At 41.5% G+C, this 26,088-nt stretch overlaps 1 protein-coding gene and 2 pseudogenes across 1 annotated transcript; all 3 read left to right on the top strand.

Moving 5' to 3' along the window:
* The first annotated feature begins 4,793 nt into the window (after nt 1–4,793).
* On the top strand, nt 4,794–14,679 carry LOC139421329 (cdc42 effector protein 1-like). Its single transcript, XM_071172100.1, has 3 exons — nt 4,794–5,056; nt 8,930–11,641; nt 12,732–14,679. Exons 2-3 carry the CDS (start codon nt 11,188–11,190, stop codon nt 13,370–13,372), a joined length of 1,095 nt encoding a protein of 364 aa, XP_071028201.1. The 5' UTR covers nt 4,794–5,056; nt 8,930–11,187; the 3' UTR covers nt 13,373–14,679.
* Nucleotides 14,680–17,135: 2,456 nt separating this feature from the next.
* On the top strand, nt 17,136–23,212 carry LOC139422542 (GTPase IMAP family member 4-like; annotated as a pseudogene).
* A 2,011-nt stretch (nt 23,213–25,223) lies between these two features.
* Nucleotides 25,224–26,036, top strand: LOC139421327 (interferon-induced very large GTPase 1-like; annotated as a pseudogene).
* Nucleotides 26,037–26,088: the final 52 nt, after the last annotated feature.

The raw sequence follows: 26,088 nt of genomic DNA, 5'->3' as shown, positions 1-26,088 counted from the left end.
AAAGTATATTCTTGGTATTGTTTTGTTTGGCCGGCTAAAGAGATGGTCGATGCAACATAATTCAAAACTGTTTTCATTCCGGTGATCACACACAAATAATTCATCTTAACTGAGGGATGTGGTCTGCGGAGTGGTGACTGATGCATACTGGTCTGCCACTTCGATTTATGCTCTGGGTGCAGTGGATAGATGATTGTATGAACATAGTGCAGCATCAGCACCACTACTCTACACTATGACTTTATTAAAGATAACCCACTATACATAGACATCAGTTCAAAGTTTAGTTTTGATGAACATTTCATTGAATTGTCATCTAATGTGAATTCAACGTGATATCAACAAAAATGTTAAATATGTAATTGGATTTAGGTTAAAAGTTTTGGTAAAAAAGACAAACATTCCCAAAATGTCTTTGCGTTTATGACTCTTTGCAAATTCAATTAGTTTTATCCGTTTTACATGTTGATTCAACGTCACTGCATTGAATTTCGTTGAAATGATGTGGAAACAATGTGGATTCAACCAGTTTGTGCCTATTGGGAAAGCACGTTTAATGCCCACAAGTATTTTGATGTACTTGCAACAGTGAGCACTCAATTGGAAACATGTGTGGTAGAAATGAGCAATACAGCATCACACATTAAACAATAACTTTAGTATGACAAACCAAATTAAGTAGTTGTTCCTATTACAATCAACTAACAAAACGCTCATATCTTACAATTTAGCGTATTTCTACTGTAGTTAAACCATATACAGTAAGTTAGTGAAAGTGTTTCTTGGCAGACTGTAAAAACTGTGTGAAAGTAATTTCCTGAGGAGAAATCCCTTTTCTGTCTGAGAGACTTCTCATCCTGTTTTACTAGCCCTCCTTCCCCTCTACCTCCCTCACTTTCCTCCTCTCATGCATACCCAAGGCCTCCGCTCCTCCCTGCTCTATCTTCCTTCATCTTTTGCTCTCCACGCCTCTATGTCCGTTCATCCTCTTTTTATGCATGTCTCTTGGCTCTTCTTGTTTCTCTCTCATCTTTTTCTCCCTCTCCCTCCCTTGTTTCCCTCATTTTATTTAGCTCATGTGGCTCCCCTTAAAAGAAATGGAACACTGGTTGACAGAATTCCGAGCTTTCTTTTGGATGTGAAATTTCTGCTCAGCTCCAGCTCTCTCTCTCTCTCTTTCTGTCTGTGTGACTGGCATGGGTCCAGCTCTAAACCCCCTCTAGTTTCAATCTAAAATGTCTAAATCTCAACAGGAAAACAACAACAGTGTCAGCCTGAGGCCATCAAAGCAAATCACTCTTACAAACAGAGATACTCAACACTGTGTACATTCCCATGTGTGAGTGCTGTGTACGCAGCGGCGACTGTGGGTGTATATGACTACAAGAGGATCCTATAATAATAAGCAGTTGTGACTGTTCCCAGGCCAGTGTGTGTGCGTGTATATGCTAGCGCATTTGTGCATTTGTGCGCATGTGTGTATATTTTATCAGCATATGAAAGTGAAAAGCCCTCCAGTTTCTGAACTCGGCAGATTCCCGTCTTAACCTCGGGGCTTCTGGTGTGAAGAGGGCCTGCTGTTCCCAGGCTGCATTTGTACTCTCTGCATCAGGGTGTCAGATGACATCACATTGCTCATTTGTCACCAGCAATCCCCTTCAATCCCTTCGATTCTAGGGTCTGCATGATTCCCGTCTTAACCTCCGGGCTTCTGGTGTGAAGAGGGCCTGCTGTTCCCAGGCTGCATCTGTACTCTCTGCATCAGGGTGTCAGATGACATCACATTGCTCATTTGTCACCAGCAATCCCCTTCAATCCCTTCGATTCTAGGGTCTGTCACACTTCAGGTGGTTTGTTTTGGGGATGCATGCGAATGCACACTCATCTCATTACTGTAAATCATGACAAGACAACTGGTATTGCATAGATACCTCATCAAAACATATTTTGCACAGTAAAACATATTGGCACAGAACTCACGTACAATTGAAAGGAAACACATGCATCCATGCATGCACATGTAACAGTATAACTTTAGACCGTCCTCTCGCCCATACACGGGCGCGATCCAGGGACCCTCTGCACACATCAACAACAGTCACCCTCGAAGCATCGTTACCCATCGCTCCACAAAAGCCGCGGCTCTTGCAGAACAAGGGGAACTACTACTTCAAGGTTTCAGAGCAAGTGACGTCACCGATTGAAACACTATTTAACGCGCACCGCGAACTAAGATAGCCGTTTCACATCCGTTACACTCACAAACAAGCACACACACACATTCACACACTCAAAAGCCGCCTGTGGAGCTTAAAAATATATGATCCCCTAAGTGGTCACAAAGGAGCCATCAGTCCTTTTCAACTCCTCTCTCATTCCCACTCTGTAAACAGTGTGTGTGTGTGTGTCTGTGTGAGTGCGAGTGTGAACTGTGGAGATCATACTCCATTAGTACCCAGCCACTGTAGGCTACTATGAGGCAGATCTAATGAGCCACAACATCACACAGGAGTGTATGAAGAAAAGCATAGACGTATGGATAAATGACTAAACAAGAAGTCCAAGAGAATAGCACTTCCTAAAACAGGAAAATGAAGGAATAGATAGAAATGCAAAAAGAATGCATAGACATGCAGACCAAGACCCTTTATTCTGTATAATTTGACTGATCTATGTATCCATTTACCATGTGTTACTACTGTATGTGTTATGCATTATTAACTTGACTGACCCTTGACTGACTTCAGTTGCTTCAGTAAGTGGTTGATTGGATTCTGGCCTGCTGACTGGTTTATGAGTGAAGTGGGTCAAGTGGGAGCACCGATATCATCATGAGGGATCAGGACCTGAAGAACATGGGGACAGAAACTTCACAGCCACCAAAAACTACGCAGAATCAGTCAGAACTCACTCTGTGACAGTCAAGTCTACACTAAAAACATTAGAACAACAGTGCTGTACGTGCCAATGCCTCAACCAGCATAAAGGGTATCCCATAAAAACAGTCCTATAAGTTTGTCAGACTTTGCCACTGTACAAAGATATCCTGAGTGATTCTGAACATCCCAACGATGTGGATATTGTTTGTTCTCACCCTCAGATCATCAGTTCATATTTTACTTCAACTTTGCACCAAGGCTTCTGGGGTTCGTGGATGTGCCTGTGGTTTCACTGACGCCCACTTCAGGAAGGCCTGGCAGCTGGAGAATTGAACAAATAGAGACTAATGGCAGGAGAGGCTTTCATAGTTGCCTGGGAAATAAGTGATCAGTGGAGAAATCCATTTCCCATGAAGGGGAATGTGCCGGAACCTCAGAAGCCAATAGGGAGGGATGGAGAGAGGGAGGGAGGGAAGGAGGAGTGGGTGTAAAGGATGGATTTGGGGGCTGATGAGGTCAGAAAGACTTCTGTAAATGTATGAGGACTACCAGATCCTGTTGACAACAGCTGCAGAACATAAGTATCTCTAATTCTGAATGAGAGCATGGAGGGGAGAACATGAGAATAGGTGATTAAAAAGGTGAGGATTAGAAAGTTGAGAGGGTACAAAAAGAGAGGAGAGCGATGGAAAATGGCAAATAGTGTGTGAGGAATTAATTCTATGTATGAGAAAGTGTGAGAGGGAGAAAGAGTAAAAGAGGGGGTTGTAATCTTGCCATCCTTTAGGGACCAATGTCTGTCCAGGGTCCAAAACTGTCATGCTCTTTTTTGTTGAAGAACCGGCATACTCAGCCCAAGACTGTTTTCCTTGGGATAGAGTGGAGTGGGAAATTGTGAGGGAGAAAAATAAGGAAAAGAGGGAGGGAGGGAGCTGGGAGGGTTGTATGAGTAAGGGAAATCAAGGTTCCAAACTATGCCTCATCGTTCTGGTCTCAGAGTGTCTTCGGTGTCTGACATCCTTACACCCCCTCTTCTTTCTGCCTTCTAACTTCAGCCCAGTGGTATGTGGTTTTGTGTTTTGGGGACAGACATGAAATGTAGCACTTTGACCCCCAGACACTCCAGAGCTGCCTGCCTTCCTGCTGATCGCCTGATGTTTTGAGAAACAGCCAACAGCCCAGGTCACCAAGGCTCAAGGAGTTTTACAAGATTAGCCCAATCACTAACCACTTTGGAATTTGGAAACTATTTGTTGGCACATCAAGGCTTTGTCGATTCTTGGGCATTCCTGACGAGGCTGTATCCTTTTGGAGTGTCCAGCAGTGCCCCCCCTAACCCCCTCCATCTAACTCCCTGTTCCAAACTCTTGCTGGCTGGGATGGATGGCAATGCTTTGTAGACATCAAGACCTACAATCTAGGGAAAAAAGGGTTCCAAAATGGTTCTTTGGGTGTCCTCATAGGAGAACCCTTTTTGGTTCCAGGAAGAACCCTTTATGATTCCATGTAGATACCTCTATGGAAAGAGTTCTACATGGAACCCAAAAGTGTTCTACCTGGAACCGAAAAAGGTTCTTCAAAGGTTTCTCTTATGGGGAGAGTCAAATAACCATTGTAGGTTCTAGATAGCACGTTTTTCAAGAGTGTACAAATAATTAGTGTCACGTTTTTGTATTGGACTAAAAAACATCCTTCAGGAACTAAAATAAAGAGAACGTATCAATTGAATTTAAAAGGCGGAGTTGATTAACAACCACATTGTATTTGTTAATGAGAAAAGAAAACACAATTAATTTATGCATCATAAAGGCGCTTGCTGCTGCAACAGTACAGCGATTACTGTGCATAAATGTTACAAGACTTCCAAGTCCCCTCCCAATTTATTTTTTACGGTGAACGTTTGTTGAAGGCGTCATTCAAATCCTGATTTTACAACTGTTTGTCACTCACGTTCCTGCGGCGCAAACATGTATCTCCTTCCCATCTTCCAGCGAAACAATTTCTAAGCAGCATCGCAACACCTCTGCACAGCACATTATGGACTTTACTGGAAACCTTTTAATACACCGAAGCATATCAAAGAAGACAAGGGTGGCACACATTGAAAATACTATTTTCTATATACCTTTTCCCTTTATAGTGTATGGAGCGATAGCGAACTTTCAGCGGATTTTATGGTAAGATTACATCGGAATAAATGATTACACTGTCTGTACTTCGTATGGAAATGACTTTATTAACATATATGTATCCTAACTGCTGATACATTATTATAGGCTAATGCATAAATAAACTGTAAAGTAAAGACACATTGAAACAATTTGTTTTCAATTTAGTTGCTGATGGTGGGGGTAATGTACTGGTATAAATCACGTTGATCGGTTCCTTAAATTTTGTATCAAATCTGTAACGTATAGTAATTTTCTACATCGAGACAAGGTAGACTGTCGGATATTCTAGACGGGAGTTGGGATCCGTTGTGTGCCTGGAGCGCATAATTGTGTGTGTAGAGAGAGAGAGAGAGAGCTGACAGTGGCGCATAGCTGGGGACAGAGGGACCAGTACACAAGGTGACAGCAACCGCCACTTAGTGAATGTTCTCAGTCCAAAATATCATTAGAAATTCACATTGTTATTGTGTTTCAGTGATTATAATTTCAAGTAGGCTACAGGAAGGTAGGCTAATTATTTTGGAGTCTGGGACTATCATCTCTTATGCATTAATGTTTTATTGTGAGTGTCTGTGTGCGCGTGTGTGTCACCAACAAGGGAAGCTCTGGAAATCCAATCTCTGTGGGAGATAAAGTTGTCTTTGTGTTTTGATATTTTCTTTCTGGCCCATTACATACTTACATTCTCAACATCCCCAGGTGCATACTGTAGAATGAACCTAAAACCAGACCACTCATCTTGGCTGCATGTACATGTTTAAGAAACTGTAAATAAGGGTTAACTTACAAAATGAGGTCCAAGTTGATTAACATTGATTGATTTCCTCTGAATGTGTGCACCCCTACATCAGGGAATTACTACCCACTGTCAGTATTCAGCATGATGTGTAAATAGAACAAGGGTAACCAAAAGCCTAATTCATTGTCCTGTAACACTTTGAATATGTAATTCTAACTCAATGCTCTCTCATATAAATTCTATAGGGGTTAATTATTTCACAAACAGGTGTCTTAAAATCTCTGTGGCTTTCAATTGGACCCCAAGAAACCCAATACTTTGAAACAGTGAAATCAATTGGCTACTGCTGGTGTGTCATGGCACAACTGTACTCAGATCCTGCCAGCATCACAGGCCAGTGAATAGTGAGGCTTACCTCACACAATCACTCTGCTAATAACTGATCTGAGAGCAGCAAGAAGGGAGCAACATTTCTGATGGTATTTCTGTAAATGGCCTCTACTGATGTTTGCTATGTGGAAGTTTAGAGAGCAAACACTCTCTGGTCTGGTGGTCTAACATGCTATTGAAATGGAATAGGAATGTATTTACACTCCACTGTTGTTCTGACTTATTGCCCTTCTGTTGTGTTAACATACAGTAAGTATGGTCAAGAAGACACTGGTTAATGACGAGAGAAAGTGTTGGCAAATGAACATCTTTGGAGATTTATTTGAGCATTAGGCAATGCAGTGTTGAAATGTTGCAATCTACTGCATCAAGGGAATTATGGGGAGGGAGGACTATGTACACACACACACACACACACACACACACACACACACACACACACACACACACACCACTAGGGGACCTGGCAGACCTTCTATAGCCACGTCGCAAAAGTAGATCCTCGTAAACTAAGTGACAGTATTTGGAGTCATGCGTCTTAACCCACAGCCTGGTGGTGCAATACTCTAAAACCGGGATAATCAACTAGATTCTGCTGTGGGACGATTTTTTTCTTGAGCAGAAGTATATTTTTAGAATAAAACAAAATAATTTCAAACATTGCTTACATTTTGTATATGGTCATGTTTCTCTCTATAATGTGTGGGAATACCTGCAAACAGATTTACCAAATTAAAATCACTAGGAGCTGATTTCCTCCATCAATTATTTATTTTTTTCATAAATCTTGGGGGGGGGGGGGGGGGGGGGCCCGCGGGTGCGGTTGAAAGGGACCAGGACTATCCAGTGGAAGCAGCCTCAGAGCTGACCCACTGTGGCAGGACCGTCCCAGTGCAGAGCTCAGTTCTGCAATTTGCAGGCTTTGTGGTACCAGCTGTTCCTCTGAAAACTAAACCCATTTACTGGGCAAGCAGGAGGACACCGAGAGAGAAAAGAAGAACATTTACAAGAAAGGGAGATTAAAAGTGTTTCCATTCAGAGCTTTAGGTCCTTTATTTGACGGCCATAATGAAGCGCGCCCGGCTGTCTTCCCCTCACACACTGCTCCCATTACAGTTTCAGATCGCCATGTCTCCCATAGTTTAGATACAATCAGACAGGCTGCCCTCGCCAGCCTTGCGGCATAACTCATCTTGTTTACGGATGTGTGCCGGTACAATTAAATAATAAATATAATGTTTAGCAGAGCCCTGTGAGTCTTTAACCAGTCCATGTACTGTATAAAGAGCCTGCAGTGGATTCCTGATTTGCAGTATAGGGTTTATGAGCACAGGGGCATCTAAAAGCTCACAGAAAGTTGTGGAAGTACTGATAAAGAGAGGGAGAGATGGGACCGTGTAAAATGTCAGGGTAGGAGAAGGAGGGAGCCATTTAGTGTGAGATTAGAAGAGCTTGCAGAGGTGCTATAAGAGACAGAGACACCCACTGTGAACGATAGGAGTGGCAACTAGCCAAGGACAGGCATCCCTTACAACAGATTGGTTTTGACGCACCAGGCAACCAGCCAGCATCGACCGTCCCTCCTCCCTGTCACTCGCACGCTACCGTAGCATGACGACTAATCAGCCTCTTAATTGAATTGCAGCTAATCGTTAATGAGAAGACGAAACAGTACAGGCGCCAACGACAAACATCCTCAGTCCTCCTTCCCCCTTTCCTTCCCTCACTATCCTAAGCCCGAGTAGCAGCAGCCACAGGTGCCTCTACTCTAACTCCTGTACTCCAACTGAGACACCATGTCACACTGACAGGCCGTGACACTAATCCTCAGAGACGCTGTGGAGCAGTCAGCCAAAGCCACATGGGGCTAAGTTAGGTGTTCACTTCCTCAGCATGCAGGAAGAACATGGCAGACTAGAGTAGACCTACATAAACATGGCTACCTTGTACCTACACAGTCCGGAAGTGCCTTAAATACAGTTAGTGGTGTAAAATTGGAGGTATATTGTAACTCTAGAATACAGAATTATGTCATTCCGCATTGTTCCTAGGGTGTCAATTTAGTTAAGAGGGTTTGAGACAAACCTGACAATTAAATTAAGATTCTATAAAGCAGGGATCACCAACTAGATTCAGCCGCGGACTGATTTATTTTCTCGAGCGGATGGTCAGGGTCCCGGAACATAATTACAAATAATTTGTAGACTGCAAATTGACCGCAAGAAGCCTGAAAAACTATAATGTTTGACCAAAACATAATCACATTACATTTGAATTAAATCACACATCTCTCTATTGTACTTGGGAATAGTTTGGAACAGACTTCCAAAATCACTTAGAGCTGATTTTCTGGTGTTTTTACAGTCTTTTATGCTTTCTTTTGCTCAGAAAACGGGAGGACGAATAAAATCACCTGACCTGCAAGTTGAACCCTGCTGTAAAGACCTCTGTGTGAAGTGGTCTTGTTGAAATGGATATATTGCATTTGGAGACTGGCAATGACATGCAAGGCTCTCTAAAATGTGTTGTGGTGCTCTCTTATTTTGGAAAACAACTCACATACCAAAAAAACAAACATTTTATGACCTGTTGGCCGTAAGAAGTGACTCATGAGCCAAAACTGGGTGAAAAGAAGCATTCCCAAAATAAGTCAATGTAGATGTTCAGCAACCGGACACATTTATGTGACCCCATTTATGTGAGTGCTATTAATGGTTGCATTTTCTCTAACTCTGTAACTCTCTGTGAAGTCTTCTCCAGGCAGCCCTGACGTGGTCTGAATGAAGAAAAAGAGAGGAGCCACTTACCTGTATCTCAAAACACTATCTGGATTGTGGGAGGCAGAGAACGAGAGAGGAGAGGGAGGAATGGAGGGAGGGATTAGAAGCTAATCCAGGACACAGCCAATCCCAGAGGAGCTCATTTTCTTCCAAGACGCAGACAAAACAGTCGCACGGATTACTGCACTTTAGTGTATTGCCTTTTTTTAAAGCATTATCCCTTTTTGTATGGTGTTTCATTGTCCCTAAATGCCTGGTGTCCCGGGCCTGTGGTAAATTTGCTGAACTGTACAACAAAGGATAAAAGAGAACAACAGTCCCGGTGAGAGGGGAGCGAAGTGACAGGATGTCCCATGGACTGTGTGGTGCCACACGCAGATAAAGCGCTTTAGTGGAGACGACATGTGTGAACGGACCCCCTGCTCTTTCTGCTGGGTCTCAGAGGGACTGAAAGCTGAACACCCCTGTGGACGGTACATTCAAGATTACATTTCTATGAGGGAATACTAAAACGACTGAGCGGCTAGTGAGTGACAGGTTGGAGATATTTTAGTTGTTGATTACAGGGGAGTATAAGGTGAGGTTGCTTTCAAAGCAGGATTACAAATTCGTTTCTGGAAACACTTACTGTATCTGAAGGGAAGAAGGACTTGATTGAGGAGACCTGCGGCAGCCTAGAAACCTCCATCACTAACGGGCAGGACCTGAGTTGTCAGTTAAGTGACTAAGTATCAAGTGTGTGTTTTGGTATTTGAGTGCAGTGTGTTCATGTGTGTAGGTGCATTAGAGAAGATTATTAGCTGACAATCAAAGGTGTCAGCCTATTGAGTCACTCCTCAATAAGCCACATCTAAAGTGACCTGGTTGGTGAGAGTTGTTGTCTTGGTGTTGTGTTGGTGTTGAAACCTGTAGTGGTGAGAAGAGAAAGCACTGGGTGATTGTGAAGTGGTAATAGAGGTTGTTTTAAAGCTGACACAATCCCATTACAGTTCCTTAACAAGTTATTTATAATCTCCAACAACTTTATTGGACAGAGCACACAGGGCCAAGCAGCTTAAACATAACCACTTTCAGATTTATAACACAGCCTGACTCCTATCTACTGTAGTGTGCCAAGTCGAGAAGGAATTTTAACTAGGTTTACAGAAAACATAAATATTTCTTCTCATTTTACGAGGATCTCGTAAACCTCTGGCAAGGTGATTAGTGTCTAGACGGGTGGGATGTTCGTTAATTGTTTGTAAACAAGACCTTGGATGGTTTTCACAGAAAGGGGTCTCTAGGTAACAGTGCTGGCTGTCCAGCCTTGACAGAAGCCATTGGTGCTCATTTTAAATGAGGTAGGTATAGACTTCAGTTTGGACTGATCCTAAAAAGAGAAGAACAAAAATATTTTTAAGTTTAAGGACCTGTATATTTTTGTTGCTGAAGGGAAAGGTGCATTTAAGTGACCTAATTATAGAAATTGTTGTGCACGTCTAATATTGATTTAGCTCTAGAAACGTTCACAGGTATGAGCTTGCCAACAGAGAGAGCATCATAGTTATACTGTTAGTGTTCACAAGCAGAAACACAAGTTCAAAAGAGTGAAATGTATTTTGTCTGATGGACAGAATATGAGCATATCTTGGTATTCTCTCAATCTTTCACTGCACAAATACTGGATGAGTTATGTTTCACTGTCAGTATATATTTGATAGCCGCAACTGGATATATTTTCTGAACTGATATTCAAAAACCCACCGTCTGGAAAAAGCCTAGTGGATCACAAGCTCTCAGACCACATAGGCTGTGGTTATTCCAGAATCCCTGGGATGTGTCATTCCTCCTCTTTTTATTCCTCATGACTGAAAGCTACTGGGAAGGAGGACAGGCCTCTTTGAGGCTGGAGTCATTCTAAAGCACGGAATTGGCCCTGAGAGAGAAAGCTTTGAATGTTGACTGACTCCAATAGATAACCATCATTCAGCTGAAAACTTCAGTGGGACTTCCTAAAGCCAAACTGCAGGCTTTACGCTCGATGAATAGCTGGCACTTGCTGCCGTGTGGAGAATGTATTCTACACACATTCTCAGCACACAATTTGTGTTTTTCTTTTTTTTAAGGATCCAGAAAGTTGTTTAAGTGTCTTTTAACACTCCTTTTACATTGGAAAAGTTGACAGATTTCTTACTGGATTTATTATCCCTGCGATTAATTATATTTAAAGGGTAATCATCTCTGCTACCATGAGTCTGGGAAAACTGCCAGGGATTAAAGGCCTAGGGTCGGGCTCTCAGGGGAAGAGGCGCTTTAAGAGCGAACTCTCCGTGGAAATGATCAGCCCACCGCTCCCAGACTTTCGCCACACCATGCACGTGGGCCGTGGTGGCGATGTGTTCGGAGACACCTCCTTCCTTAGCAACCATGGGGGCAAAGGGGAATCAGTGAGCCCCGATTCACCCACCAGCAGCACAAAGACCACCAGCTTCTTCTCCCGCACCCTGAGGCATGTACGCCGGTCCCCTGTGCCCCGTGCCAGGATCGGTTCCCGTGATCTTTCACCCCCACCGCCTCCTGTCTCACCCATCATCAAGAACGCCATCTCACTGCCCCAGCTGAACATTGACATGCCCAACGGCTACCAGAGGGTGCTGTTCCCCAGCTCAGAGAGCTCCCCAGATACCTCCCTCTACAGCTACGGTAAGAACATCTGTAAAGGGAAAAAGCACATATTGCACGCACGCACACACACACACACACACACACACACACACACACACACACACACACACACACACACACACACACACACACACACACACACACACACACACACACACAGGTTGCCATTTCCCCTTCTCAAATCACCAAACAGTCAACAAACAGATTATTTTTTTCTGAGTCATCTGCAATTACCTTGGTTACACCTGTGCACAATTACACCTATAAACACAAACAAACACAGCTGGGGAGAGAAAGATACCGAGAGGGCATTTCCTGTCATCTTTAGTGTTTGTGTGCTGCTTGACTGCACCGCATAAACCCAACACTCATTTCCCTTTTAAATCACTGCTGGTACAGCAAAACTGTGTGTGTGTGTTAAGGGGTAGGGTTTTTTAGAATAGTATGTGGGATGTCTGGAATTCCCCCCAGCCACTGGAATAGTTACCCAACTCAGATGGAATGTACCCAAATAAAGAGCACCAACAGAGGGCACAGAGAGCTTGATGATCTGGGGGATCTGTGATGTACATGTTAATTTGTATATTCTGGTCATTTCTTTAGCTCTTCTTTCTTTCCTCTCCTGTCCTATTTTCCTCTCATTCTTTTTCTAGTCCCCACATCATCAACTTTTTTTTAAACTTTAAGTTCCTTTCTCTTTCCCTCTCTGTTATCCTCTTTATATATCTTTCTGGGTCCTCCCCTCACTTCTCTTTCAGTAGCGGCTGAGAACTGTTCACTATGCATAAAACCAAGCCCCCCCCCCCCCCCCAGGGAGCATTCAGAACCAGGAACCAGTGAAGTCATGGCACTGTGGAATGTGTGTGGGTTGGGCTGGTGCTCTGAAAACACTACCTTGCTTGTTTTATACTGTCACCCTCTGGCGATTGTGGCAAACTGCAAGGCTCCCTGACATGATTTTCAATGCACTTATTTGATATTTGGTTTCTCTGTCTAATGAAAGTAATTGGATATTATTCTGTAGATGCATTAATAGAATAGACAATGGCCTTTTTCAAGTTATGAACTGTTTTACATTTGAATATGTTTGTCTCCTTCCTGTCTGAAGGTCTGCAGTCTGGTTTCGTCACACTACCCCGCCACTCCCGCCTTGATAAACAGCTGCAGGACGGCACCGGTCTGTTCGCTCAGAACTTTAGCTGTGGCTCGCTCCCAGACAACAACAGCTTCGCGCTAACGCGCTCCGACTCCTTCACTTCATTCACAGTGGACCTTGGTCCCTCCCTCATGAGTGAGGTTCTGGGAATGATTGACATCCCCGGTTGCCTCACTATGCCCAATCACAACTGGGAGTTGGGGGAAGAGGAGGAAGAGGAGGAGCAGAGCTCTGTGTTTGAGCTGGCTGTGCAGAGCCCCATGCTAAGCTCATCAAACCCTTCCATGTCAAGCACTCCGCTCAAAGTGAATGTGAACAACAGTGGGCGCTCTTGCAGCTCAGTGTGGGCAGAGGGAGAAGAGGAGGATGAGAGGGCTCTTAAGACGCCAGATGCATCTATGGGGTCTCCTACACAGGTAGAACCAGTTATGGAAGCTGAGAGGTTCCAGAGAGCAGCTGACATGCTGGCGCGTCACTACGGGGGAGGCTCCTTCTCCAGGAGTCATCGCAGCGATTCTGCCTCCTCCTCCTCACCCCTCAGCCAGCCTAAAGTCCCCTACGCCTTCCCTGAGGAAGAGGAGATCAAAGTCTGAAACATTTACCAAATGTCTACCATTGTGAGGAGAAGAACCCATTTGATCATTAGACTACTTACTAGGTGACCTTGGTTCTGAATCCTTGCACTCAAGACCTTCAGAGGGATCCATGTTTTTCTATAAACCTTTTACATGAATGATTTGAATTGGAAAGCTCCTCCTCATAATGATAAGAGCTCTCTTGTCTACCATCTAACAACTGGATCAATACTGTCTCTTGTTCAGTTCTAGAGAAGCTTGTGTAGAGTTTCTCAGACATGATCTGACAGCAACATTGGACAGGGTACATATAAAAACAACCTTTAAAACATGACAGGTTTCATTATATCGTCATAAGAAATATACCTTATACTAAGCAGATTCCATTAAACTGTCATTCAATTCTGGGATGGAACAATCTCTTGATATTGCGCAACTCTGTGCTATAGCAGCTGCAGTACAACAGTCACACAAGATCCCGTACAACAACCAGAAGGAAGGACACAGTGATGAGCCGAGGCTGTGTCTGTCAAAAGCACTCATAGTGGTCATTCACAAAAGTAAGGAACATAATACGTTTTATTTTTAGAAGACAAAGGTAGGATTTCCAGCCTAATGACACACTCCTTCTGTGAAAAGGATTGAAAAGGGAAATAAAACATAACTGTCTGCAAAACTATTTGTCACAGTATGTGGATACTAAAGGGACAATACATTTTGTTTTGTTTGATTGTGTTTCTATCCACCTGACCTAAATTGACATATCTTCAGTGAGTTCGGTGGTCACAGTTTTTACTTTCATTTAGACCTAACACAAAGCCAGTTTCATCATTTATAATTTCCTGAGAAAAGTTTGAAAGGAATAAAGCTTTTCTCACTAATATCTGGAATAATATCTGAGAGTGTACTGCATGCTAAGGTGGAAATGAAGGGTGTGCCCTGTAAAATGTATCAAACTAATTTGGGTTACACAGCCCTATAATCGTTTAAACCTATAGCTGCCTTACAGTGATAGTTATTGTCAAGTACTTTTTCCAAGTATGTTTGTTCTCAGTGTTATGTTCATACATGTGAGTATACATTTTTTTTTAATAACAAGGAAATGAATGCATTGTCATACATGAAGGTAATCAAATTAAGTTGAATATTAGCTATGTTCATAAGACTACAGGCACTCTACTTAAAATTACCAGTACAGACTTGTATGTGATGTCACATATGAATACAGTATGTATACGGAATAAAAAATATGACTGTATAATTTGATCCATTTATCAGTAGCTGTCATAGCAGTCATATTCTTAATAAATACGTTTTTTTAATAAGCATTGGTTCTGTCCTTTTTGACACATTGAGGGGATAAAGAAAATATACAGAAACAAGCAGTGATTTTCAAGCAGGAATGGATATTCACTATAGACCAGAGGTAACTTGATTCAGCCGTGGGACGATTTATTTCAGAGTGAATAGGGGGCCGGAATATAATGATAATCATTTGTACACTGCAAATTGACCACAAGTAAGACCAGATAGATATTGTATTTGGAAATAACATTATCATTTCATACCATACATTTAGACACTATCACATGTCTCTCTCCTTATTCAAGGGATATAATAAATAAATAAATAATTTGTACTAAAAACTACATTAGACATACAAATAAGGCAATACTATATTGTCCCTTCATTCAGATGTAGAAGCTAAACACTCAAATTCCACTTTCTGAGATCCCAATGACTAAGAATGAGGACTCCATGGCACCTGTTGTATAGGACTGGGCAGAGCTGATTTTAGTTCAGAGCAGAGGCACTGCATCTCTTCCTCTCTCTCTGTCAACTACTACCTGCACACACACACACTTGAGGTTATCTTGGTGCAAGTAAGATGACATTTCACAAAAGCATTCACAGACAAGCACATGTATGAACACAAATGCACTTTTACATCTGCCCACCACAGCCACACACACACAATGCTATGCAATTTCTCGGAGCAAACAAAACTCATTATCCTTGTAAACCTGCTTTATAAAGGTGAGTCATTCAGAACAAACTCTGTCTTCATCATGTGACAGGGTGGGGGTATGCATTCTCAAAGGTCTACAGTTGAAGTCGGAAGTTTACATACACCTTAACCAAATACATTTAAACTCCGTTTTTCACAATTCCTGACATTTAATCCTAGTAAAAATTCCCTGTCTTAGGTCAGTTAGGATCACCCCTTTATTTTAAGAACGTGAAATGTCAGAATAATAGTAGAGAGAATGATTTACTTCAGCTTTTATTTCTTTCATCACATTCCCAGTGGGTCAGAAGTTTACATACACTCAATTAGTATTTGGTAGCATTGCCTTTGAAATTGTTTAACTTAGGTCAAACGTTTCAGGTAGCCTTCCACAAGCTTCCTACAATAAGTTGGGGGAATTTTGCCCACTCCTCCTGACAGAGCTGGTGTAACTGAGTCAGGTTTGTAGGCCTCCTAGCTCATACACGCTTTTTTAGTTCTGCCCACAAATTTTCTATAGGATTGAGGACAGGGCTTTGTGATGGCCAATCCAATAGCTTGACTTTGTTGTCCATGAGCCATTTTGCCACAACTTTGGAAGTATGCTTGGGGTCATTGTCCATTTGGAAGACCCATTTGCGACCAAGCTTTGACCTCCTGACTGACGTCTTGAGATGTTGCTTCAATATATCCACATAATTTTCTGTCCTCGTGATGCCATCTATTTTGTGAAGTGGACCAGTCCCTCCTGTAGCAAAGCACCCTCACAACATGATGCTGCCACCTCCGTGCTTCACGGTTGGGATGGTGTTCTTCGGCTTGCAAGCCTCCCCCTTTTTCCTCCAAACATAATGATGGTCATTATGGCCAAACAGTTCTATTTTTGTTTCATCAGAGCAGAGGAAATTTCTCCAAAATGTACGATCTTTGTCCCCATGTGCAGTTTCAAACCGTAGTCTGGCTTTTCTATGGCGGTTTTGGAGCCAGTGGCTTCTTCCTTGCTGAGTGGCCTTTCAGGTTATGTCGATGTAGGACTTGTTTTACTGTGGAAAAAAAATAATTTTGTACCTGTTACCTCCAGCATTTTCTCAAGGTCATTTGCTGTTGTTCTGGGATTGATTTGCACTTTTCGCACCAAAGTACGTTCATCTCTAGGAGACAAAACACGTCTCCTTCCTGAGTGGTACGACAGCTGCGTGGTCCCATGGTGTTTATACTTGAGTACTATTGTTTGTACAATGAACGTGGTACCTTCAGGCATTTGGAAATTGCTCCAGACTTGTGGAGGTCTACAATTTATTTTCTGAGGTCTTGGCTGATTTCTTTTTATTTTCCCAGAATGTCAAGCAAAGAGGCACTGAGTTTGAAGGTAGGCCTTGAAATACATCCACAGGTACACCTCCAATTGACTCAAATGATGTCAATTAGCCAGTCAATCAGAAGCTTCTAAAGCCAAGACATAATTTTCTGGAATTTTCCAAGCTGTTTCAAGGCACAGTCAACTTAGTGCATGTAAACTTCTGACCCACTGGAATTGTGATACAGTGAGTTACAAGTGAAATAATCTGTCTGTAAACAAATGTTGGAAAAATTACTTGTGTCATGCACAAAGAAGATGTCCTAACCGACTTGCCAAAACTATAGTTTGTTAACAAGAAATTTGTGGAGTGGTTGAAAAAACAGTTTTAATGACTCCAACCTAAGTGTATGTAAACTTCCGACTTCAACTGTATACAACTTTTAAATTAGGTCAAATGTATACTGCATCGCACAATGAATGAGTTTTGTTTCCCTGCGTTTGTAAGTGCCATTGCATTGAGCGCAGCTTGTAGTTTCCATCCGGTAGAGGTGTTGTGCGGTGGTAAATGTTGGTACATTTTGTCAATTTAAATTTTGGGGTGGTAAATCAGAGTTTAACAATTGTGCTCTGAGATTTCTGTCCCGTGAGAATATGTCAGAATGTACCAATATTTGCAAACGATGTCCCTTAATTTGTTCAGAGCTCTTGATTTTTTTTATTTTATTTTTAATTTTACCCCCTTTTTCTCCCCAATTTCGTAGTATCCAATTGTTGTAGTAGCTACTATCTTGTCTCATCGCTACAACTCCCGTACGGGCTCGGGAGAGACGAAGGTTGAAAGTCATGCGTCCTCCGATACACAACCAACCAAGCCGCTGCTTCTTTAACACAGCGCACATCCAACCCGGAAGCCAGCCGCACCAATGCGCCGGAGGAAACACCGTGCACCCGGCCACCTTGGCTAGCGTACACTGCGCCCAGCCCGCCACAGGAGTCGCTGGTGCGCGATGAGACAAGGACACCCCTACCGACCAAGCCCTCCCTAACCCGGGCGACGCTAGGCCAATTGTGCGTCGCCCCACGGACCTCCCGGTTGCGGCCGGTTACGACAGAGCCTGGGCGCGAACCCAGGACTCTGATGGCACAGCTGGCAGCTCTTGATTTTAACCTTCATTTACCTAGGCAAGTCAGTTATGAACAAATTTTTATTTTCATTGGCGGTCTTGTTCAGGGGCAGAATAACAGATTTTTTTACCTTGTCAGTTCGTGACTAGATCATGTCACGTTTCGGTTACAAGGCCAATGCGCTAACCACTAGGCTACCCGCCGCCCCACTCTAAATAGCAGGTAGTAAAAATGCTTATTTTCTTCTTTCCTTTTTTATCTGACCATTTGTGTACCCACTCTCCTTGAATTTACTTTGCATCTCAGCCATATTTCTGTCGAAATCTGATTGTTTTTTGCAAATTCTTTTGATTCGACAGAATTGGTTGTAGGGAAAACTGTTTTTCAAGGGAACAGCTATCAGCCCTCAACAAACTGTTACGGTCAGTAGGTTTCCTGTATAGATCAGAGTACAGAACATTATCCTCACACAAAATCAGAAGATCAGGGAAACGGATTTGGCGTGTGCCAGACTGCATATTAAATCTCAGGTGCTCAGAACAAGAGTTAAGAAAAGCATGGAATGCCTGGAGCTGTTTTTCATCACCCCTCCATAGAACAAAAATATCAATGATCCGTTTCCATATAATAATGTTAGGCAATACATATTTTTTTGAGTATTGAGTACTGTTTCATATACAAATTAGCATAGTTAGGAGCCAATGGATGATCCCATAGCAGTACTCTTGGTCTGAATGAAGAAATAATTTATAAACATTGAATAGTTTCTAAACATGTGTGAGTACTATTTCAGTAAATGTTATAATGCATGCACTGGAAGGTAGTTCGTTAGGGTAAGGTTGCAGAAGAATATGTTACATGGTTTCAATACCGCCCTCGTGTGGAATATTAGTGTATAACGATTCAACATCAAAAGTAACTAAGTATTCACAGGGAGAGAATCAAGAGATTCAATAATAGAGATCATACTGCTGGTGTCCTAAGGAGGGGAGCTGTTCTGCGAGTGGTCTAATAAAAAATGCCCGCTACAATAGCATGCTCTGGAGGTTTAGTAACATTCTTGTATAATGTCGACAAAGTATAGAAAGTGGCAATTTTAGGGTGATGAATAGCCCAAAAGTCGTGTTATTTTTTTTGGTGAAACCTTGGGTTTGAAGTAAATGTAATCTGATCACTACCTTTTAATTTACACAGTAACTATAACAAAATACTTGTAGAAATGTTTGTACTCAAATGATGTAATCCAAATATGTATTTTGATACTCCCATGATAATGATTCATCCACTACAACTATTTCTATAGTTGGAACCTGAGGGCATTGACATCACAGACAAAGATGAAGAAAAGACAGACTTCACAACAATTTCTTCTAATTTCCCACAAAGCAGTAAGATAGGTGGGAGCGTTTTAGTTAACCATAATTTAATACTCACAGTATATCTTTGATTTAGAGATACTTCTCTAAATTGCTCTTATTATTATGCACTATATTTTTGTGACACACCTGATAATTGCATTGATTGGTGACATTGATTCTGTTGGCTCTATTCTCAGCTGGTGCCAAGGCGGTTATTGTCAAACAGTTAGTTAGTCAGTTAGTTAGTTAGTAATTTTGGCTTGTAAAAACTGGCGCTCTGGCATTTTCCACCTTTTGCACCAGGGTTGGCAATTTACCTGTCTAACATCAGCTCGTTTGCGCAGGGGTGGGAGGGGTGGCAGGTGGGGACATTTGAGAACCACTCAAATCACCTCTTTCCCCAAACGCAGATGATTACAGCATGGATTTAGTCAGCGGTGGCCATAAGGTGCAATGCCCATGTAAATATATATTTTTTTGTACATCTTAATCACCAAAGATTTATCAAAACCATGTTTGTGAGCAGCAAAACAGTGAGCGGACATTCCCTTTTTATCTATGTATTGGACATTATTTTATCCAGTTCCTGTTATTATTTTGGATGTGCGTAAAACCCCCTCCATGGACATGTGCCCACCATGGATCGAGAGATGCGATGATGCCGGTGACCCTAGTATTTAGAAACGTTTAAGTTATTTTCCTGTACAATTTTTTGTTTTACGCTTCATTGCATTCAAAATCAGGCCATCAATAGGCTATCCTACTACAACAAAGTCTGGTTCATCTGCGTCTGTGCATATTTTAATGGCCATGCATTAGTCAAGCAACCTATCAATAAAATGTTTTAAAATTGGTTTTAAAATGGTCTACTCATCAGTGCCAGAGGTTTTTGCCCGCATGCTTTTGTATAATTCACACACTGTACCTGCGCCGTTACACTCAAAAGCCACTGAATTGGTGGAACTTTTGATTTCACCTAATTTTAACATTGTCATAAGAAGCACATGTTGAACTTAATAAAAAAACTAGTTTTTCCATCTCAAGAGGTGACAGGGTGAATGAAAGCTTGTTGTGTGTAACAGGGAGTGGCAATTGAATGCTAGCTTATATCTTTTTTTAGTTAACAATTCTAACCTGTCTATCAATGGGTAAAGGGTTGACGTGTTATGCTCGACCTGCTCAGTTTGACCACAAAACACCAGAAAATTACCAAAAAGAGTAGAACCAGTTCGTTCAACTGCTTTTACACTATGATTTGACTATGATTTTCAATGTCTCTTTTGAAAGGAATTATATTGAAAAAGGAATAATTTCATCATTTTAATATAAGAGTTAAGTTCATGTAACAGGGACCTAAATGAATCACTAATCACATGAAATAAATAATTATATTCCCGAAATGACTTTGTCAAAGCTACAAAATAACTAGGGCTTTACAATGATGGTGAACACTTTGAGACATGTTGGGGTTAAGTGGATTCAAATCTTCCTAGAAGTCACAGAGCGTGCATGGAGGGACATGTCAAAATGCAGAATTTTGGCACTTTAGCAAATCTTTATTAATATTCAAAAAAATATGATTTATTGCATTCTCCATGTGGTCTATATGAAAGGGCACTTAAATTTAATATAAACGGCTTATAAAATGCAACATTAGTGTACAATATCAAAGGGTTATGGCTCTTTTTGTAGAATGACCCACCTGCATACTTCATTTCGCGTGTTCAAATATCCATCCACATTTTCAAAGAACGCGTCTGGTCCGATTACCAAAGCCATGCTCCTTCAAATGTATTTAAATGTTTCAGTCCTATAACGCCATATCAACGGCAAAATTATCTTGCCTATTGAGAACCTTCCTCGCACATGAAATATTTCTGGAGAAGTGCGACTGTGATGTGTAAAGACATGTATACCTACCTACATGTTGAAGCCAACTAGAACAATGTGGATTGCAAATAACATTTTTAGCTAAACTGGATGCATTTTATTGTTGCTATTATTCGTTACTGTATGCTATTTAATAATTGTATCAATCCAGAATATTGCGTGCCTTCCAGACGAATAGGAGTTGATTATAATGCAAAGACGGTTAATAATCTACACAATTTGAGACAACGCATGCAGTATAAAGCCATGAAGAACGTTGATTGGCCTGCGAGTGGTCAAGCCCTTGTCACACCTACAATTTATTTATTCATCCAAACCCTGCCCTTTTGCGTCACCAGCTATTGAAATATTTCTGCCACACCCACAACTTGACAGCACTGCGTGATTGCACTAAAAGTTACCATTGTTCGATTTGTTAAAATAGAACCATGTGAATATGAAATATTGAAATGTCGTAACAAAAAACAACTCTCCTGTCTCCGTCCATACCTAACAGACGTTGAAAACGAAAGTAATGATTTGGTGGATCGTTGTGATGAAAGTTTAATCCCCACTTGCACAATTCCTTCGGCTCATCAAGATCAAGATACCATGGTTCACCTGGATCACATTACTGACACCCATATTTAAAGAAATGTGGATAATGTTGACACAGTGAGCAAAAAAGCTGTCAGAAATATTGCAACAGCAGTGTTTATACTATTGTTAAACCATTGGGGGGGGTCATTGAATGTTGAAGATAAGTGATATTGCCTGTACAAGTAAGGTTAAACCTCTTTCAAGAAGACTTGGCAATTTGGACCAACATCTCTCAGTAGTTAGAGCTTTTGTTTTAAAGCACTGCAACTATTTCTACAGTTGGAGCCTGAGGCCCTTGACATCACAGACATTGAGAGTGAACACAGCAGAGACAATCAAGACTGATAAAGAAAAGAAAGAAATCATGACATCTTCTAATTTCCCAGAAAGTAGTAAGAAATGTAGTCATTTAGTAGATGCTCTTATCCAGAGCAACTTACAATTAGAAGTAAGACAGGTGAGATTGTTTTGGTCAACCATCATGTCATAGCATTGTAAGTGATTTACAGCTACTAACTTACAGTATGTATATTTAATTGTTCTTAATCCTTTTTCAGTGACACCTGTTCTGACAATTGCATCGATTGGTGGCACTGATTCTATGGAGATTGAATCTGGAAATCTCCTTCTTGGTCAAGATGATCTACCAGCAGCAGAACTCTCACAGATAGCACCCAGGATGCACCGAGGATGTATGATTTGTCCCGTCGTAGTGTTTCTGTCATCAACATGCTGGGCTTGCAGAGTTCTGAACTTACCCAGGAGAATCACAAAGGTCCACTTGTGCATAAGCAGGGTATCAATGCTGTCCTCTTACTTCTACCATTGGGTCAGCATATTTATGAATTCAAAATGGGAGTGGGGTGGCTGGAAAGAATGCTTGGAGAGGGAGCCCTTGCCTTTACAATAATCGTCTTTACCCACAAGAATGAGCAAGACTTTGGGTTGGGTGATCTAAAGGACAACAATGATCTGTTGAACCTCATAGAGATGTGTGGAAATAGGTATCTCACCTGCAAAAAGAGTATGAATGATCCAATCGAGATTTCAACATTACTTGAACAGACCGACCTCATGGTGTCTGAAAAGGATCCATGCTGCTACACAGGATACATGTATGATGAAGAGATCAGGAAACGGCAACCAAACAGATTGGGGTGACTGATCACAAAGCGAGGAGAAAACTTTTTTCAGAGAGCACAGTGTGCTGTGCACTGTGCGCACTGTGCACTCACACCAGTTGATGAATGGAAAGAGACATTTGTTACAAAACACCAAAAAGTGTAATGACATTTGGCGATTGTCATTGACCACGTTTACATGCAAATCAAATCAAATCCAGCTTTATACAGCACATTTCAGAAATGGAATGAAACGCAATGCGCTTGACAGGAAAAAACTGAAAATTAAAGCTGCAATATTTACTACACAACAAACATAAGGTAAAAAACTAAAGAATGACACAAACTGAACAACTAAAAAGCACCCTAAGGAAAAGCAAAGCTAAAAACATATGTTTTAAGATCTATTTGAAATATGTCCACAGTTTCGGCCCCCCTCAGGTTCTATGGGAGGCGCTCCATGCCTCTTGGTCCTAGATTTGGGGATAGTTAAAAGGACAGTGCCAGAGGACCTGAGGGACCTACTGGGTACATAACTTAAAAACATGTCTGACATGTATTGGGGTGAACAATCGTGGATTGATTTAAAAACCAAGAGAAGAATCTTAAAATGAATTGTAAAACTCACAGGCAGCCAGTGGAGAGACCTTTAAACCGGTGTAATGTGTGCTCTCTGTCTGGTCTTGGTCAGTACCCGTGCTGCAGCATTCTGTATGTTTTGCAGTTGACCAATGGCTTTCTTGGGTAGACCAGACAGGAGAGCATTACAGTAGTCAAGCCTACTTGTAATAAAAGCATGGATGAGTCTCTCTGTGTCAGCCTGAGAGAGAAACGGCCGTACCTTGGCAATGTTCCTCAGGTGGTAAAAAGCTCTTTTGGTCACATTCCTAATGTGTGACTCAATGTAGTCCAGAATCGAAAATAACACCAAGGTTTTTTACCTGATGTTTTATCTTTATTGCCGGTGAATTCAAATGTGCGGCTAGATCCTCTCTCTGTGCTTTGGCTCCAACAATAAGTACCTTGGTCTTTAACTGAAGGAAGTTATGAGCCAACCAAGTATTTAAATCACTAATACAGTCTAATAATTTATCCATGGAGCTAAAAAATCCTCTGTTGACACAGAAATGTAAGGTTGTGTATCGTCTGCGTAGTAGTGAAAATCAATGCTGTGCTTTCTGATAACACTGCCAAGGGGTAACATATATAAACTGAACAGTACCGGACCCAAACTTCGAAACTTGTGGAACACCACATGTGATATGTATTTTCTCTGAGTTATGTTCACCAAGGGTCACAAAAAACTCTTGACCGGTTAAATAGGTATAAAAACCAATTTAGAACCGGAGAGGCCAACCCACCTCTCCAGTCTGTCCAGAAGGACATCATGGTCAACAGCATCAAATAGTGTACAAGGACAGAAAGCTGTTTGGCATCTGTGTTGTCTCTATAATAATTTACTGCCTTAACTAAGTCTCTGTGCTGGGCACAATAACCACATTGGATTTTTTAAATGTTTAAATACAGTTGGAACGTAAAAAATAATTTAGCTGTTTGAACACCAATTTCTCCAGAATTCTGCTTAAGAATTGAAGGTTGGAGATTGGCCAAAAATGGCTAAAAGCTGAAGTATCTAGATGATCTTTCTTCAGAAGGGCTTTCACCATAGCAGTTTTTAGTGCACACCAATATCCCGTTATTATTCTGGATACTTAACTATTCTGTTTTTGAGTTGAGGCATATGAACATCATATCCTGTTTCCAATAACCCAAAAAGCTTGTATCCCGTTTATGAGAAACCTGGATAAAATGCCTGGGATATGATCATCTTAGACGGAATACTGTGGCATGTAAACATCTTATCCCGTTTACTGTTATTTTTCACAGTCTGTGCAGGCTCAGTTTCACATTAAATGGGTGTTGTGTGATGTTTTCATCTGATTGTCAAACAAATCACTTCAAAAAGTAGGTTTGATCCACCATACTCAATTCATAATCATTTATTTTGCTGATACTCATACTGCACCGTATTGCCTACTGGCTATTTTCACCCTTAATTTAGACAAGTTTCAATGACAATGACAGTTACGTGCAAGAAATAGCAACTCATGTCAAAGAAAGCATAAAGGAATTTGAATCTAAGATAAGAAAATATGCATTCAAAAAGGAATTTACAATTGATCTTTCACTTCATGTGTGTGAGCTTGCAGGAAGTAAGTTAGCAGATTCACATAACAAATTCAGAAGCAACAATGATGCCCTTACTTACCTGGAGCAGAAGAGAACACAATACAACAAGATTTCCAAGAGACACTGCAAAGGTTCCTCATCTGCAGCTGTGATTGGTGAGGGAATTTGCAACACACTGAAATAATCTATTGTACAGGCGGTTTATGACCAGACGGCCATTGACTTGGCTGGAGAAACGCAATTAAGCCACCCACCATTCAGTGGAAACAGGCCTAACACAGAGAAACACATCCTGACATCACTGGCGGAGGAGAACTTTGACAAGTTCATGACCTACATTCACAACCCAAGGAAACACTTTGAGAAATTTATGAGAGAGAATGTAGAGAAATATATGCTCACAGAAAGGTCCAAAGTCCTTGCCTTGATTGAAGGGAACATAACAGCTAAAGAGCAGCGTGTGAGCCATGCATTGCATACAGCAACAAGACGGTCAAAAACAGGAATGGAGACAACAATGTGGCTTAGAGAGCTTTCCAGGGCTCTAAAAGATGATCTGAAATTAGCAGAAAATCATTTCAGGGATTTCTGTGACATAACCGACTTTGACTTCTTCGAAGAAGAGGTAAGGGAAGGTCTTGCCAACAGAATCATGGAGATCAACAGAAGCCTCAGCAATGTGTCACTCCTGGGCATGAAGCAGTTCAGGGAGAGGCCAGGTGAGATTCTGATCAAACATTTTTGTGATTGCTGCTGGGTACGGTGTCCCTTCTGTAAAGCCATCTCCACAAACACCAAGTGGCATCCAAACCGAAGGATCACAATGTCCCTTTTCATCGCCCTAAACTAATCAATGGATGCCACTTCAAGGACACAGTAGAATTTTGGATAGATTTTTGTACAACTTCAGTAACAAGTAATGGCCGGTTTTACCCATCCCATGAATCAGAAGATAAATATATTTTGAAAGAATACTGAAAAAAATGGCCCAGGATTTGCTGATTGGAGCATCACACCAGACCTCTCTGAACTTCCATACTGGAAGTGGTTTGTTTGTCGATTTCAAGAAGATCTGGAAAGGTATTATGACCTAAAATTCCAGGGCAAATAGTTCCATAACCTCATCTTCATATTACCCTTGAGTTTAGTGTACGTGAGATTGT

Source organism: Oncorhynchus clarkii, chromosome 12, assembly GCF_045791955.1.
Source record: "Oncorhynchus clarkii lewisi isolate Uvic-CL-2024 chromosome 12, UVic_Ocla_1.0, whole genome shotgun sequence".
NCBI lineage: Eukaryota > Metazoa > Chordata > Actinopteri > Salmoniformes > Salmonidae > Oncorhynchus > Oncorhynchus clarkii.
This window is presented reverse-complemented; position numbering and strand designations above follow the sequence as displayed.

What these genes read in the sequence shown, in the direction of transcription:
- LOC139421329 (XM_071172100.1), top strand. Translation starts at nt 11,188, where the DNA reads ATGAGTCTGGGAAAACTGCCAGGGATTAAAGGCCTAGGGTCGGGCTCT. An exon ending in TACCTCCCTCTACAGCTACG is followed by an intron (nt 11,642 to 12,731) that starts GTAAGAACATCT and finishes TCCTGTCTGAAG; the next exon opens with GTCTGCAGTCTGGTTTCGTC.